This window comes from Pan troglodytes, chromosome 9, assembly GCF_028858775.2.
Source record: "Pan troglodytes isolate AG18354 chromosome 9, NHGRI_mPanTro3-v2.0_pri, whole genome shotgun sequence".
Taxonomy (NCBI): Eukaryota; Metazoa; Chordata; class Mammalia; order Primates; family Hominidae; genus Pan; species Pan troglodytes.
In genome coordinates this window covers 127842522-127858649 of record NC_072407.2, presented here as the reverse complement: position 1 = coordinate 127858649, position 16128 = coordinate 127842522, and the positions used below count along the sequence as shown (strand labels likewise).

The following is a 16128-nucleotide window of genomic DNA, read 5'->3' as shown; positions in this document are numbered from 1 at the left end:
ATTTCAATATGCTAACAGTCTTAAGCTGGCCAAGATAAACTTAATGGATTTGGTTTAGTATTTGGTGCCAAGAAACATACAGCTGATGAACCCAGCTCACAGTTGCACTGAAATCACCTGGTGTTTCCTTGCCTCTCTATCTACTGTGTCCTCAGGCAGGCACTGAGAGAGATGACCTTGGCCAGGCCATGCAGGAAGACGGGAAAATTGCTTACAGCTCTGACAGGAGCTGCACCCTGCAAAAAACAGCCTTTGGATTGTTGACTCACCGAACTAGCCAGTTCGTGTTAATGCAGCTGTGACACAGGATGGCTTTGCTGCCTCCTAGGTGGTGAGACAAAGGGACGTGAGGAGGGGGCAAAAGGGAACGCAGAAAAATACCTGGTTCATGCAGACCCGTGGGAACAGCTGCCAAACAAAAATTACTGAGGACATTTGTGAGGGTAACTGGCGGAGATCTTACCAGAGATTTGAACTGTAAAGGAAAGTGGTAAAGTTTTATTTAGGACACCCCAAGGCTGAGCTGAGCACGGTGGAAGGTCCAACTCGATTCTCGAATAGTAAGAGAACAAAGTATCTGGATACACTTCTCAGGCTCATTCATCCTGTGCCATATAATTGGGGTTCAAAACTAGGATGGAAAACCTAAAAAAAAAATTATTGGTGAATGAGGAAGTGGCAAAAGAAAAAAATATTTACTCAACAAAGACAAAGGTTCCTTGGGCACTTAGAATGCACTGGGCACTGTGTTAGGGGTATTGAGTGGACAAGAATGATCACCAGCTTCCAGTCCAGAGAGGAGGGCAGATGTAGGATAAGGAGAACCAGGATGGACACCGAGCAGCAGGAGTTCCATGTGTTACAAGTTCTGTCCCTGAGGGCCTCTCTGCCTGAGGGTCTCCCGCTGGAACGGCCGTCTTTGTTACCACTGCTCTACCTGCACTTGCGGCTCCCTTATGGAAGTGGGTATTTCTGGGCTCTGCCCTCGGAGAGTCTGCTTTCATCTGCATGGCGAAGGAAATCTGTATTTTTTTCCCCGGGCTCTCCAGGTAATTATGATAAGCTGGGTCTGGAACACTTCCTCTCATAGACTCAGGTTAGAAAGTTGCTGGGTGGTACAAAGTCCATGCTGAGAAGGCACAGTTGAATACATCCTGCTTTCCTGTAGGAGATCCTGAGTGTCCTTTCCTCTGGGAGCCAGCCTAGATGGTGTTAGGGTCCCTCCTCTGTGCTACACTAGTGATCTGGGCCCGCTTGCTTTAGCACAGTCTGTTATCATGCTGGCTTATTCTAGGTCTCTGCCATTAGGCTCTGAATTCCAACATGGCTGTTGTATCTCACTCACCTCCTTTTCCCTGGTGTTTAGCATAAAGGGTATACAATAAATATCTGTTGCTAAATGAGGGAGCGTGTTTTTTTTGAGATAGAGTCTCACGCTGTCGCCCAGGCTGGAGTGCAGTGGCACGATCTCGGCTCACTGCAATCTCGGCCTCCTGGGTTCAAGTGATTCTTCTGCGTCAGCCTCCTGAGTAGCTGGGATTACAGGCACGCGTACCACCATGCCCAGCTAATTTTTATATTTTTAGTAGAGAAGGGGTTTCACCATGTTGGTAAGGCTGGTCTTAACTCCTGACCTCGTGATCCGCCCTCCTTGGCCTCCCAAAGTGCTAGGATTACAGGTGTGAGCCACTGTGCCCAGCCACATGATGATTTTTATGTATTTCTGAGCCCTGCTCTCCAGGAGAAAACATTGGCAGGGTGACATGGAAGAGGAATATCAAAATAGATATGCCAGGAACCACCATCCCACCGATGACAGGGCCACTCACTGCAGCCACTGGTGCAGTTTGGTGCCGTGACAGAGCTGGTACCGGCGCTCTGGTTACAAGATCCGCTCCGGCTTTCTGGGGGACTCTCCATTTACCCCATCTTCTCAAGCTCACTACACTTTACTTTTGAGTAGGAAATATGAAAAATTAAAAAGTATCTCAATGGGCCTTGTGGGAAAATGTCCAGGATTCTCAGACATACCTTTAAATTCTTAAAAGCAAAAAACTTTTGCTCTCTAAAATGTTACTTCTTTAATAGGGTATGTGGGTTTTTTTTACCCTCCCCTGACTGCTTTTAAGAAATGCCCATAATACAGCCACACTTTTAGAGACTATGAAATAACTGATGAGGGAGTAAATCTTCTCTAATTTGAAGAGAAGCAAAATAGAAAAATACTCTGAAATTCTGTATGTCCCTTGAAACATTAAAGAAGTAAAATACTCTTTCTTTCAAATGCTTTCACTTTTTAAAAGTTTTCATCTGCACTTTCACTTAAGAACATGCATGTGCATGCATGGGGGAGTTTAAGGCGGGGAGCGGGGAAAGGCATAAATGGCTGGAAAGGGCACCTGTGAGTGAGGTCTGAGGACATGGGCTTTTTCCTACTCGCTCCGCTTCCAACATCAGCGAAGCTCTACCGCCCTCTTGTGACACAGTAAGATGCTCCCAAGAGGCACGATCTGCTCAGATTGCATCAACCAAATCCAAAAACACCCCCATAGCCCACATTGAGACATTACCTGTACAAAGATTAGAATAAGAAATAATCTTGCCTTTTTTTTATTCAAAAGGATCACAAGCTTCACATCAATTTGGTTTCAAAAAGACATCATGTCTTAAAACTAAGTACCGTGACATTTATTTTGCCATCTGTGACAGTTTCACGTCGAAAAAGCCTCAACATAAAAAAATTACCTTCAAAACCCACTGAGACATTCTCACATAAACTAGGATACTGCACAAACAATAAAGTTCTTTCTTCAATAGTCAATCTTTTCAATTTCATCCATGTCTTCAGCGTTGAGTTGCTTAATACTGCTGTCTAAAAGAACAAAAGAGAACAGAACTAGTCTTATGTCAGGGTCTAAATGGAACTTCATTCCATCCATATTTCTGAAGACAGTGATACCTCGTATAAAAAGCCTTGGTATAGGAACATAAGGAAGGAAGGGTGCCAAAATCACTGACCAATACTAACTCAAACAGCATCAAATGCACCAGACCATGGAATGTATGTATCTAGATATGCTGGGGCAGAGAAGGCCAGAGTGGAAGTGAGGAGATCCTGGGAGGGACTGAGGCTCTTCTACTGCAGTCACTTCCTGAGACCAGGGCCTTAGGAGCTCACCATAGCGACAGTGGCCTTAACGCATCTTCCTCACCCTGTCCTCCCCAGTTAGCCTAACACAGGGGCACTTAACCTACTTCCCTGAAAGGTCGGTGGATGTGCTACACTCAGTCTGCCAACCTGTGAAAATTATATTCCAAATGGCATGTGTGTGCCTGTGTGCACTTCCCTGGGGACAGCGCTTATTGCTTTCTACAAGGTTAAGTACCACTGTCCTGGAAGGTGTTCCTTCTCCCCTGCTCCCCAGCCACATCCATGGGCTTTGGGGCACAGGACAATTTGAACCATGGGACCTTTTGAGTTTCCATCAGAGAAATCTGCCAGTCCAGAGTTCCAGCAGGCCATCATCAGAGCCTGCCTTGTTTAGATGGGGGGCTGGAGGAAAGGTCGCGGACTTCAGAATTTAGGACTTTCCTGTTTGGGAGGGTGGGCAAGAGGAGGGAAAAAGCGTAAGTAAAAGAGGAGAACTGAAGAGAATCTTAAAGGATGTTACTACTTTGCTTAGGGAATTTCTTTATAAGATACGAAAATCTGCTTCTGTAATCTGCTCTGCCTTCACAAGATGTGAAATTCTGACTCCAGAATGAGTTATAACATGTAAATCTGAGCTCAAATTTTATTTTTTTGAGACGCAGTCTCGCTCTTTCGCCAGGCTGGAGTGCAGTTGTGCGACCTCAGCTCACTGCAACCTCCGCCTCCTGGGTTCAAGCGATTCTCCTGCCTCAGCCTCTCCAGCAGCTGAGACTACAGGCATGTGCCACCACGCCCAGCTAATTTTTGTATTGTTAGTAGAGATGGGGTTTTACCATGTTGGCCAGGATGGTCTGGATTTCCTGACCTCATGATCTGACCACCTCGGCCTCCCAAAGTGCTGGGATTACAGGTGTGAGCCACCACACCTGGCCTGAGCTCATATTAATTCTGCTTGATCAAAATAATTTTTAATTACCATATAAGCATTATTTAATCATCTGTCTCATATTAGAACCCTGGTCCTGTGAATTAGAAGCCTTCCAGCTCATGCATTCTGCTTCTACTACTCTCATGAGCCCCTGGACTCCAGCTCTCCAGCACACATCATCACTGTCAGACCGGCAGGTCTGTAGTTCATATTGTGAGGGTGGTGCTACTTACTAAAGTGGTCCTGGATTTTCATGAGCGAGGGCAGCTCATCCACTTCAATCATGTTGAAGGCAAGGCCTTTTTTCCCAAAGCGCCCCGTCCGCCCTATGCGGTGGAGGTAGGTCTCATAGTCCGGCTCCTCTCCTTGTTTTACAGGGAGATCAAAGTTCACAACAATTGTGACCTGCTTCACATCAATCCCTAGAAGAGGAAAAACACTGTAGGGTCCTGCAATGCTTTCCTCAGTACACGGGCCATTCAAGTACCACGTCTGCCAAGGGAATTCCTATTTATAGAGAAAATTTAGAAATCCAACCAGGGCTTATGTAATTGAGACAGGTACTTTGGTTAGGAAGTTTGCTTGCATGCTGTGATGTCTATGATGCTAGATGAGCGTGTCCATAGAGAATGCTACAGAAATGTAAATATACACAAGGCGTGTGTGTGTGTGTGTGTGTGTGTGTGTGTGTGTGTGTGTGTGTGTGTGGTGGAGAGGTGCACTCACCAAGCCCACAGAGCCACCCTCTCCTCTCTGCTCCTGCTGTGCCAAGTCCCCAGCAGGCCCTGTAGTCTCATACCCGCTTACCCATCATGGGGCTCTGGCTCTGCTCCATTTCATGGCTACTGTTCTGGTCAGGTCTGTTTAAGCCCTTGCCTCAGTGGTTACAACAACTTCCAGACTGGTTCCTCACCACTCTCTTCCCCTACTCCTCTCATCTCTCCTACGATGGTCACCACAGCAATGTCCAGCACACGTATGTTCAAAACCCACTGCCCAAATTGTACAGGAAAAGTACAAGCAATTCAAGACCGCAAGCCACCTAAAGTCTCATCTCTTTCTCTCCTGACTCTCAAATACAACACTCCAGTCAAGGTCTGGCCATTTCCTGAACAAACGTAAATTCTCATTCAACTGAACTGCTACCCTTCCTGCAAAACTTTTTTCTTTTTTTTTTGAGATGGAGTCTCGCTCTGTAATCCAGGTTGGAGTGCAGTGGCACGATCTTGGCTCACTGCAACCTCTGCCTCCCGGGTTCAAGCGATTCTCCTGTCTCAGCCTCCCGAGTAGCTGGGATTACAGGTGCCCATCACCATGGCTGGCTAATTTTTGTATTTTTAGTAGAGATGGGGTTTCACCATGTTGGTCAGGCTGGTCTTGAACTCCTGACCTTAAGCAATCCACCCGCCTCGGCCTCCCAAAGTGTTGGGATTACAGGCGTGAGCCACCGCACCCGCCCCTGCAAAACCCCTTTCAGATTGAAGGCTGCCTCGGAAGACTTCTGCACTTCCCCTCCCCACTGTACCTTCCTTCTCAACATTAACAAGCTGTCCGGGTCAGGATCCTTGCACTCCTTGTACTGTGCCTTGACCTAGAGCTCTCTGTGCCTTCCTTCCTCTAGGGTCTAGGGTTACGCTGTCCAATATGATAAATGTTAGCACCATGTGGCTATATTTAAATTAAATAAAATTAAAAATTCAGTTCCTCAATCACACTAGCCACATTTCAAGTGCTCAGGAGCTGATACGGCTAGTGGCTACCCACTGAAGAGCACAGAATAGAACATTTCCATCACTGCAGAAAGCTCTGTTGAATAGTGCCAGTGTAGAGAGGCAAGAGCCTAGGCTGTGAGCTCTTAAGGGATAGAGACATCATCCTTTTTTCAGGATACCTTTCCCAAGAGCAGAGTCAGCATCCACTCCTAGCATGGCAGGTTGTCAGTTCTCTGTGCTAAACTAAGAATGAAGTAGGAAATGTGGTTTGAGTATGGGGTGCAAGCAATGATTTAGGAGGGATGAAGAAAGCCGGAAGGCCCTTCTCTTGAAAAAAAAAAAAAAAAAAAAAAAGGATTTTTTTCACCAGTAGTCAACACTTTTAAGATTAGAAACTCCAGAGAGATGCTCAACATCATTAGTTATCAGAGAAGTGCAACTTAAAACCACAATGAGATCCCAGTATACAGCCACTAGAATGGTTAAAATTAAGAGTGACGTTAGCAATTGCTGGCAAGAATGCAGAGCAACTGGAAGCGTTTTACAGCTTCTTATAAAGCTAAACGCACACTTATCATAGGGCCCAACAACCCCGCTCTTAGATATTTACCCAAGAGAAACGAAAGCATATCTCTAAATAAAGACCTGCACATGAATTTTTATTACTGCCTTGTTAAATATAGCCACAAACTGAAAGCAATCCAAATGTCCATCAACTGGTGAACAGATGAACTGTCAATAGAATACTATCAGCAATTAAAAGGAAATGAACTGCTGGTGCATGTAACAATACTAATGAAATTCATTAGTAGTATTATGAGCATTATGTCAGGTGGAGGAAGTTACACAAAGGCTATATACAGTATGATTTGATTCTGTGTCTCCAAAAATATGGAGACAGAAATCTGATCAGTAGTTGCCAGGGGTCATGGGATGGAAAGGGAGACTGGCTGAAAAGGAGTGTGAGGAAACTGGGGAGATGGAGACGCTCTGTATTTTGATGACAGTGATAGCTGCATGATTGCATGTTTGTCGAAACTCGCGAAACTGTACACTTAAAAGGAATGCATTTTATCATATGCAAATTAGAACTCAAGACCTGACTTTTAACACACACCTCGGGCGCAAACATTAGTTGTTATGAGAACCTTCTCTTTCCCATCCCGAAACCTCTGAATGATGGAAGCTCGCTGCTCCACGGTCAGCTCCCCGCTTAACAAAGACACCTGGTGGCCATCCTGTATCATCTCCACGGTCAACCACTTAGCGTTTCGACGAGTCTATGTAAAAAGGCAAAACCCAACACAGCACCCCAAGATTAAGCAAAGCAGCCTAGCTGTGCTTGTGACACCATGCATGCAGGGCGGGGGTGGGAGAGGGCTGCAGAGGAGTTGAGCTTCACCTCTCCCTCAGTCCTCCAGGGCCTTAAAATGTGGCAGGGCATCCTCCCTCCGCCTGTGTTTCTAAGGCTCACATCCTCTCCACCAGTCAGACCTCTGGCTTTCTCACGCATGAAATGGAGATAAATGTGCTACATCTGCCTCACATGTGCTATGATGACAAAATGATATCATGTAACAATGGCAACAACAGACACTCTAAGAGTGCTTGCTTCCCATGTGCCAGGCATCTGGCTGAAATCTTTATGTGCATTATGGTAAGGGTCATGTGTTTTCACAACAAATTAATGAAGTAGCAACCTAATTTCATTAAAAAAATTAAAAACAGGCCAGGTGCGGTGGCTCACACCTGTAATCCCAGCACTTTGGGAGGCCAAGGCGGGTGGATCACCTGAGGTCGGGAGTTCGAGACCAGCCTGGCCAGCATGGTGAAACCCCGTCTCTACTAAAAAATACAAAAATTAGCCAGGTGTGGTGGCAGGCGCCTGTAGTCTCAGCTACTCGGGAAGCTGAGGCAGGAGAATTGCTTGAACCCAGGAGGCGGACATTGCAGTGAGCTGAGATCATGCCATTGCACTCCAGCCTGGGCAACAGAGCGAGACTCTGTCACAAAAAAATAAAAAATAAAAAAATAAAAAATAAAACAAATTAAAAATTAAAAACAGACAAAACTCCCAAAGCTTAAAAATGTTATGTAACTTGCCCAAGGTTGCATGGTTAGCCAGTGGCAGAGCTGAGCTTTCTTTTATTCTACAAATATGTTTTTGGTGCTGTCCACGTGCCAGATAGGTGCTGGTCTAGTGCAGTGGACATGGGAGTGAGTGAGAGAGAGGAGACCCTGCTGTCATGAAGCTTAAAGTGTTTACGGGGTAGTGAGAAAATACAACAGATGAACATGAGAATGTCAGAAAGCAAAAAACAAACATAAAAATGGGGTGCTGTTAATAGTGAATAACATCCTTCACCTGATAAAGGGTATCTGTACAAGGTACAATAAACATAAGCTGAAATGGGGAAGCGTTAGAAGCAGTCCCTCTAAAAGAAGGCCCTGTGTTTAACATCACTTTGAAGATCCTATTCCATTACTTAACCTTTTTACGTTTCACCCATAAAATACAGGTAATTTCTGTTTAGAGCTGTTCTGAAGATTAAACTGGAGACACACAAGAAGTGCTGAACATGGTGCCTGGCTCTAGGGCACTTATTGTCGTCCCCCACCTCGGCCTGTAGGCATATCTGGGCTCGATGAAGACACATCCACAGAGTGTACCTGGCAGAAGATGATGGCCTGACCAATGGTGATGCTGCCATAAATGTTGCACAGAGCTTGGTATTTGTCTTTCCTGTGCTCACACAGCACGTAATATTGCCGGATGTTGTTCAGTGTGAGCTCCTCTTTGCGTAACTTGATAACATTAGGGTCAGGGATGATTCGCTCAGCAAAGTGCCACACAGAGTCCTCAAAGGTTGCTGAAAAGAGGAGCATTTGGCATTCGGAGGGTAGAGCTCTGTGATAGAGGAGAGAAGGCTGTCACCAAGCTGCCATCCCATCACTCTTCTTCAAGCACTTCATGCCACTGCCATCAGCCGCTGCACGCACCCCTGTTCCACGTGAGGTGCTGCCTGCAATGACCAGCTGTATCTCCAGGCAGATAGCCAAGGTCCTGCCCCTCCTTGCCACCAAGAATTTAGAAAAGTATATAAACAGAATGTGAAGCATAGGGCAAAGTTTAGGTATATATTCTGGAGGTTCTGAGATTTCTCATGCCAACTTCCTCCTTAGGAGAGGCAGACTCACGCAGCCACAAGAAGGGTAGACTAGATGCTCTTTATAGTTATAATCTCACACAAAGGTAAATGGAGATGAAGGAAACAGAGCCAGTTATTTGACAGCAGGCATTATATATCTTGGGAGGGAAAGAACAACCGCAACTAACTTGATTCAGAATGGGAAGAACTAGATACAAATTAAAGGGGAGCAACAGGGGAAAGTACAGTGACTGAAATGTACCCATTCTGAACCCAGAATGAATACAGGGCTGATTCGCATAAAGTCAAAAAACAGGTGAAATAAATCTGCGGAGTTAGCAGTTAGGATAGAGGCTAATCCTTGGGAAAAGAGAGGGACCAGTGAGCAGAAAGGGGTTATTAAGGAAATTCTAGGGTGCTGGTAAAATTTTATTCCTTCATCTGGGCTGCTGTTACAAGAGCATGGCTTCTTGTGATAAATCACTCAATGGTACACTTATCATTGGTGTATTTATCTGTATATATTTCATATATCAATAAAAAGTTAACTTTTTAAAACAAAATAAATGAGAGAGACCAGAGGGAAATCGGCTCTTTTGAGAAGGAGACAGAGCACTTTGAGGAATAAACTGTTAGTGCTAAAAGAGAGTGAAAGAGACCATATAGTCCAGTGATTCTCAAACTCAATTTTAAGCCTAGGGTCTCGATCATCAAACAACAATCCGATAGACCTCTGGTCAATGATGTCAGACCGTCTACCTGTGTTATCTTCTCAGCTGCCCAAATCCCACTAATGTGATCATAAAGAGATAAAAAGAATCCACGAAAAACGTGGAGAATGGGAGAGAAGAAACTGGTGGATAAGTTATCTAAATACATTTTTGGAAGACGGAAGGGGTGGTAAATGAGAAAGTGGATGAAGCTACACCATGAGCACTGCAGAACACAGAGTTGAGGAAAACGCAGCTAACTGTTCCCTCAGAACCACCGGGAGGTCTAGGAGCTGTGAGCTCCAGGAACCAGAGAATCAGGGGGAAAGAACTGAAAACAGGACATATGTTAGAAAACATGAGGAAAACTCTGCATTCCACATGCTAGAGCCTCTTGGCCACCTGCTGGGTCACGATCCTGCATCTGGAGAAAGATGGCACAAGGATTTATATCCTAAGGCTTGGGCCATTTTACTGGGATAAATATTGTGGAGAAGTAGTCTAGTTTGAAGCTTAGTGAAAGTTTAAGAGTTTGGATTGTTATTCACAAAGAAAAAATGTATACAATACATAAGGAAAGAAAACCATGGCTGTTCTGTAGAACACACTGGATTTTGAAGACTTAGTATGAAAAAAGAATGTAAAATATGTCATTAATAATTTTTATATTGATTAACTTGTTGAAGAGATATTTTGATACAATGGGTTAAATAACATATATTTATTAATTTCATCTCTTTCTTTTTGGATGTGGCTATTAGAAAATTTAAAATTATACATGTGGCTTGTATTAAGTTTCTGTTGGACATCACTGGTTTAACCTGTTTTAAGCAAATGGAAGGAAGACTATAACAATGGACGGCTGATCAACCAACATAAATGCTCTAATTATTACTTAATATTCTCTTGAGTATAAAATAAAAGAGACTTTCTTAGAAAGCCCTTTTTGGGGCCACGCATGGTGGCTCACACCTGTAATCCCAGCACTTTGGGAGCCTGAGGCGGGTGGATCACTTGAGGCCAGGAACTTGAGACCTGGCCTTGAACTTAATGTCACCCGGATATCCAGGCTTTTGTTTATGACCATTTTTTGGTCATAAACAAACTGGCCAACATGGAGAAGCCCCATCTTTACTAAAAGTACAAAAATTAGCTGGGTGTGGTGGCGCGTGCCTGTGATCCCAGCTACAGCTACTCTTGAGGCTGAAGCAGGAGAACTGCTTGAACCCAGGAGGCAAAGGTTGCAGTAAGCCATGGTGGCGCCACTGCACTCCAGCCTGGGTGACACAGTGAGACTCCGTCTCAGAAAAAAAGAAAGCCCTTTTTCACTACTAAATATTTCCTGGAGTTTTGAATTTTTCATCTGCTATTATATAAAACAAACCAACTTATTGGTAAGGGGATGACAAGAAGGGAACCTCCTTTGATCTCTGCTGAAAATCATTTTAAATAGGAAGGCTGAGGCAGAAAATACGTATAAGCAGCAGGTGGATCCCCCTACTTTAGGTAGCTAGGCCTGTGGAAGCAGAAGATTAGATGTTTATTCTGTGCAGAAATTCCAGATTTGGGGATACAAGCCTTAGTAGAAAGTGGGGGCAAAACATATGGCTGAAAAGAGGAGATCAAGTGAAAATATGCATACCGAATGGGACGGCCCCCTCAGCCTGTTCCCCTGCCTTGCTCCCAGAATGTCAGCAACCAAGGGTCTATCCCCCAGAAAAGAGAACAGAGACATTACATAGTCCTAAAGACCTCCAGATGACAATCGTCACACAGTAGGGCTTCCCAAGTGACAGCCCCAGCCATGCACACAGAGCTGTCCACTGGAATTGTAGCTTCTCACCCTAGATCATGAAAGGCTAGCCAAGTGTCAGCACATATAAAGAGGAACGTTCTGCTGTGAAAGAGGCTGTAGCAAACAAAAAGGAAACTTGGATAATTCACAATGTTAAAACAGAAAAAATTTTTAAATACTAGAATTAATGTTCTCAGAGAGACAACAGAAGATACTGCATCTGTAATGCAAGAAGAGGAAGCTCTATAAAAAAAAATCAGAGACCACCACCAGTGTAATTGAGACAGACAGAAACGGAATGCTCAATGACTGTGTTATTTTAATGACAAATGGAAGGAAACACACAACAAAATAATAACCCTGTGTATGATTATTTCTTCTATTTTATATCATTTTTTTTTTTGGATTGTTATGATTGTGTCCCAGATGGGCTCTCTAAAAAGCTGGTCACTTTGGGGAAAGAGATAACTGAAGAAATTCTCCCAGAACTGGCAGGCCCAGGTTTTGAGAATGAAAGGGTGCAGTATGTGTCTAGTATGATGAATGAAAAAAGACCTGAACCAAAGTATGTCACTGAAAAGTTTCAGAATACCATAAAGAAAGAAGACTCCAAAGGCTTCTCACGAGAGAAAAAAAAAAGGTCATAAACAAAAGCTTGGAGATCAGGGTGACATTAAACTTTTCAGTAACAACAGTGGAAGCTGAGGATATTAATTATATATTAAAGTTATTTTTTAAAACTTTTCTGTTTTCAACATTTCTCTGAATTTAGAGAGAGAATGACACAGGATTCCTATCCGGGCAAACTATTAGTCAAAAGATCAAATTTACAGGTACAATAAGGACATCTTCAGACATGTAAGGGCTGAAAAATGAATCTCTTTTATATTGTTTTTCAGGAAGGCATTAGAAAATATACTCCAGCATACTGAGGAAGTACTCCAAGAAAAACGACCCAAGATATAGGAGATTTAAAACTTAAGTGAGCAAAGGAAAGACCCATGATGACAGCTGTACAGCAGATCTACCAGACTGAAGCTGGAGAGAGGGAGCTTGGAATATTGGCAGGAAAAAAGAGAAATGGATGGATTTTTTTTTTTTTTTTTGAAATGGAGTCTTGCTCTGTCACCCAGGCTGTAGTGCAGTGGCGTGATCTCGGCTCACTGCAAGCTCCGCCTCCTGGGTTCACGCCATTCTCCTGCCTCAGCCTCCCAAGTAGCTGGGACTACAGGAGCCTGCCACCACGCACAGCTAATTTTTTTGTATTTTTAGTAGAGATGGGGTTTCACCGTGTTAGCCAGGATGGTTTCAATCTCCTGGCCTTGTGATCCGCCCATCTCGGCCTCCCAAAGTACTGGGACTACTGGCGTGAGCCACCGTGCCCAGCTGAGAAATGGATGGATTTTTAAATTTTATTTTACTATTTGGAGATATCACAGACATATGACACATACGATAGAATAGCTAAGGAAAAATTAAAGATCCTTACACAGTGATACTAACAAAATGAAAATAAAAGCAAAAGCAATGATTACTTCTAGAAGAAAAAGCTTTACAAGAAAAACAGCCCTTTATATTAGTGCCATCTGTATCTGCGGGCTCTGCATCTGTGGATTCAAACAACTGTGGATCAAAAATATTTGGAAAAAATTGTGCTCGTACTGAATGTATATGGACTTTTTTCTTGTCATTATAAATAATCTAGAAATGATTTAAAGTACACAAGAGGATGTGTATAAGTTACATGCAAATACTACAACATTTTACATCAGGGACTTGAACATCCACAGATTTTGGCATGTGCAAGGGGTCCTGGAACCAATCCCTTGTGATACGGAGGGGCAACTGTAATTATAATAATACGCTGTTTGGCTCAGCGTGAACAATACTTACACTGTCACATGATATCAATACTGACAGTCACTGTAACCTAATTCATGACATAATTACAGAGAGGTGACGGGGGGATAGGAAAGGTAGAATGGGTGGTGTTTTCAAAGAACTCAATTCCCACTTCCTATAATGGGAAATCAGTTGACAATGACTATACAGCAGGAACAGCAGTATGAAAATATTATTTAAAAGTATGAAGGTTAATATCAGAAAAGAGAAGTATTCTCTTCAGGTTGGAGCAAGGGGTTACTGTTTTTCATTACAAGTCTTTCAATACTAATTGAATTTAACATTGAGTATGTAATACTTCATTAAAAAATACGTGATACAGATTCCTAAATCCCACTTACAGAAACTCTCATTCAGTAAGTCTGAGGCTGCGTCCGGTAATCTGTAGTTTTAAATCCCTCAGGTGATCCTGATAGAGAGGCCTAGGAAAATGACACGGCTTTTTACAAATTAGGGGGAAAGTCAGGACTAGATTACCAGTCTCCTGATCCCACATTACTGTGTCCTCTACTCTATCTCAATTATCCATTGTATTCTCACTAGGCTTTAACAGATCCTCTTTAGAATTTTGGCCAAAATATAGAACATATTGGCAAATTTGGTGCAGATGCACTATATATTAATAGAGTCCATCTGTAAGCTGTGTTGCAAAGTAAAGCACTCAAGCAAGATTACAAACTGAAGAAGCTGGAAAACTATAGCAGTCTGAGAGACCCTTGAACTGGTGAAAATAATGTAAAAAACTCAAATTTATTTTAGAGGTGAAGGTGGTGAGGAGTTAAGCAATAAAGATAATGTGGAGGAGTAAACAAATGAAATTCCCCATCTGGACAGAAGGCTGAGGAAGAGAGGAAGACTCTGAAGATTACCTTTGAATACGAATACTATGATCTGAGAATCCTTGAGTGTCAATCATCACATCTGCTTCATCCAGGACAAACACACGAATCTTAGTCAAATCAATCAATTTTAGTTTAAAACACCAATCTAGGACAGTCCCAGGAGTGCCAATTATAATCTGTTTAGTGATGTCGGTGCCTCTGGGAACTGGGGAGAAAAGGGTTTTAAGCACTCCTTCAGATGCAAACAACTCCAACAGGTCACAGTTCAGGGCAGTGCAATATAAAACTCATAAGCAAAAATACAGTTTGTAATAATTTTCCAAGTGGAAACCCTGAGGGTCATTGTGGTTTTTGATTCTGCAGAATTTTTAGGATAAATTTCTGACTTTTTCTTAACTGTGAAAAATGGCACTTCCCCAAACAGAAAACAACCAAAATGTCCATCAATAGGTTACATTAAATAAATCATGAAATATTGGGCAGCCAGTCAAAGGAACAAACAGTATGAAAAAAAAAGTCCTTCTATTTTTGTAAACACTCAGTGAAAACAAATATAAATATGGGCATTTGTATGTGCTTGTATGAGCTCAAAAAAAAAAAAGCAAAAAACAAAGGCTTGCCTGTTTACTATGTGATCTTTGGGATTACGTTTCTGGAAGGCAATGAAGAACAACTTTCACTTTTAATCTTTTTGTCTTTTAAAGTTTTTTCCCCATTATAAGCTTATAATAGTTTAATGAAAAATCCAAAAATAAAAGCTGTCCTGCACAAAACAACCAAGTGTTGAATTATGGACAAAGGCATCCTCTTGCAGGATGTGGAAATGATGTGGCTAACATTTAGTGGGTCCTTACTACGTGCCAGGCATTGTGTACAATGCTTTACCAACGTCATCTCAATTCTAATAACAACTCTATGACATGAGTGGTATTATTTCCCCCATTTAGAGATGAGAATGCCAAGAAGTTATATAAAATGCTTATTAGTGGTGAAGCCAGGATTTGAAAAATCAGCCAGGACTGGCTTACTGGTACATACTTCGATTCCCTCGAATGGCATACATCACTTGAACATCCACACAGAATTTTCCCATCTGCTCAACCACACGGCCAGTTTGCAGAGCCAATTCATAAGTAGGAGCTAGGCAGAGGCACTGTGGGATAGAGAGAGAAGAGGGGAGGAGAAAGGTTCTTACAGGCATCTTTCAAATTTCAACTACAATAAAAATTTGTACAGGGAGAGGCACAGAAAGGAAATTGAAGGTTTTGGTTGAATGAAATATTTTTAATTGGATACAGTTTAATAGTTGACAGATTTGAGGTGAATGTTGAGTATGAGAAGGGGAAGGGGCCAAGGAATGGAGAAACAGCTACCTTTTACATATTCCTCTCTAAAGGGTTATTGAGAAACACAAGTTACTAGTCACCCTTTTTGGAGTGGGGGAGGCATAGGAGGGGGAAGAATGGGATGTAGGGAAGCTGGGAATCAATGAATGCAAGGCAAATTACAGTCTGAGCTCTATCCAATAGCCTCTCATTTGCTATTAAAAGTCTGTCTATTTTTGAGGTTGGGCACGGTGGCTCACACCTGTAATCCCAGCACTTTGGGAGGCTGAGGTGGGCGGATCACCTGAAGTCAGGAGTTCGAGGCCAGCCTGGCCAAAATGGCAAAACCCCATCTCTACTACAAACACAAAAAAATTAGCCAGGCGTGATGGCGGGTGCCTGTAATCCCAGCTACTCGGGAGGCTGAGGCAGGAGACTCACTTGAACCCGGGGGGGCAAAGGTTGCAGTGAGCCAAGATCATGCCACTGCACTCCAGCCTAGTTGACAGGGTGAGACTCCATGTCAAAAAAAAAAAAAGACTGCCTATTTCGGGAACACTCCTTGCTTGATCCAATCTGTTTATATTATCTATATCTTTACAATACATAATATG

The 16128-nt window shown here is 43.0% G+C and overlaps 1 protein-coding gene across 4 annotated transcripts in view; it reads right to left on the bottom strand.

Moving 5' to 3' along the window:
• Positions 1–2581: 2581 nt before the first annotated feature.
• Positions 2582–16128, bottom strand: part of DDX25 (DEAD-box helicase 25) — a 19828-nt gene continuing 6281 nt past the window's right edge. For 3 of the 4 annotated variants that reach the window (XM_009424379.5, XM_009424380.5, XM_009424376.5), the window contains 6 exons: positions 15228–15342; positions 14217–14394; positions 8462–8699; positions 6909–7071; positions 4313–4501; positions 2595–2872 (listed from right to left, as the gene is read on the bottom strand). In XM_009424379.5, coding sequence (XP_009422654.1) covers positions 2811–2872; positions 4313–4501; positions 6909–7071; positions 8462–8699; positions 14217–14394; positions 15228–15342 — 945 coding nt within the window. In that variant the 3' untranslated portion in view covers positions 2595–2810. 4 annotated transcript variants of the gene reach the window in all.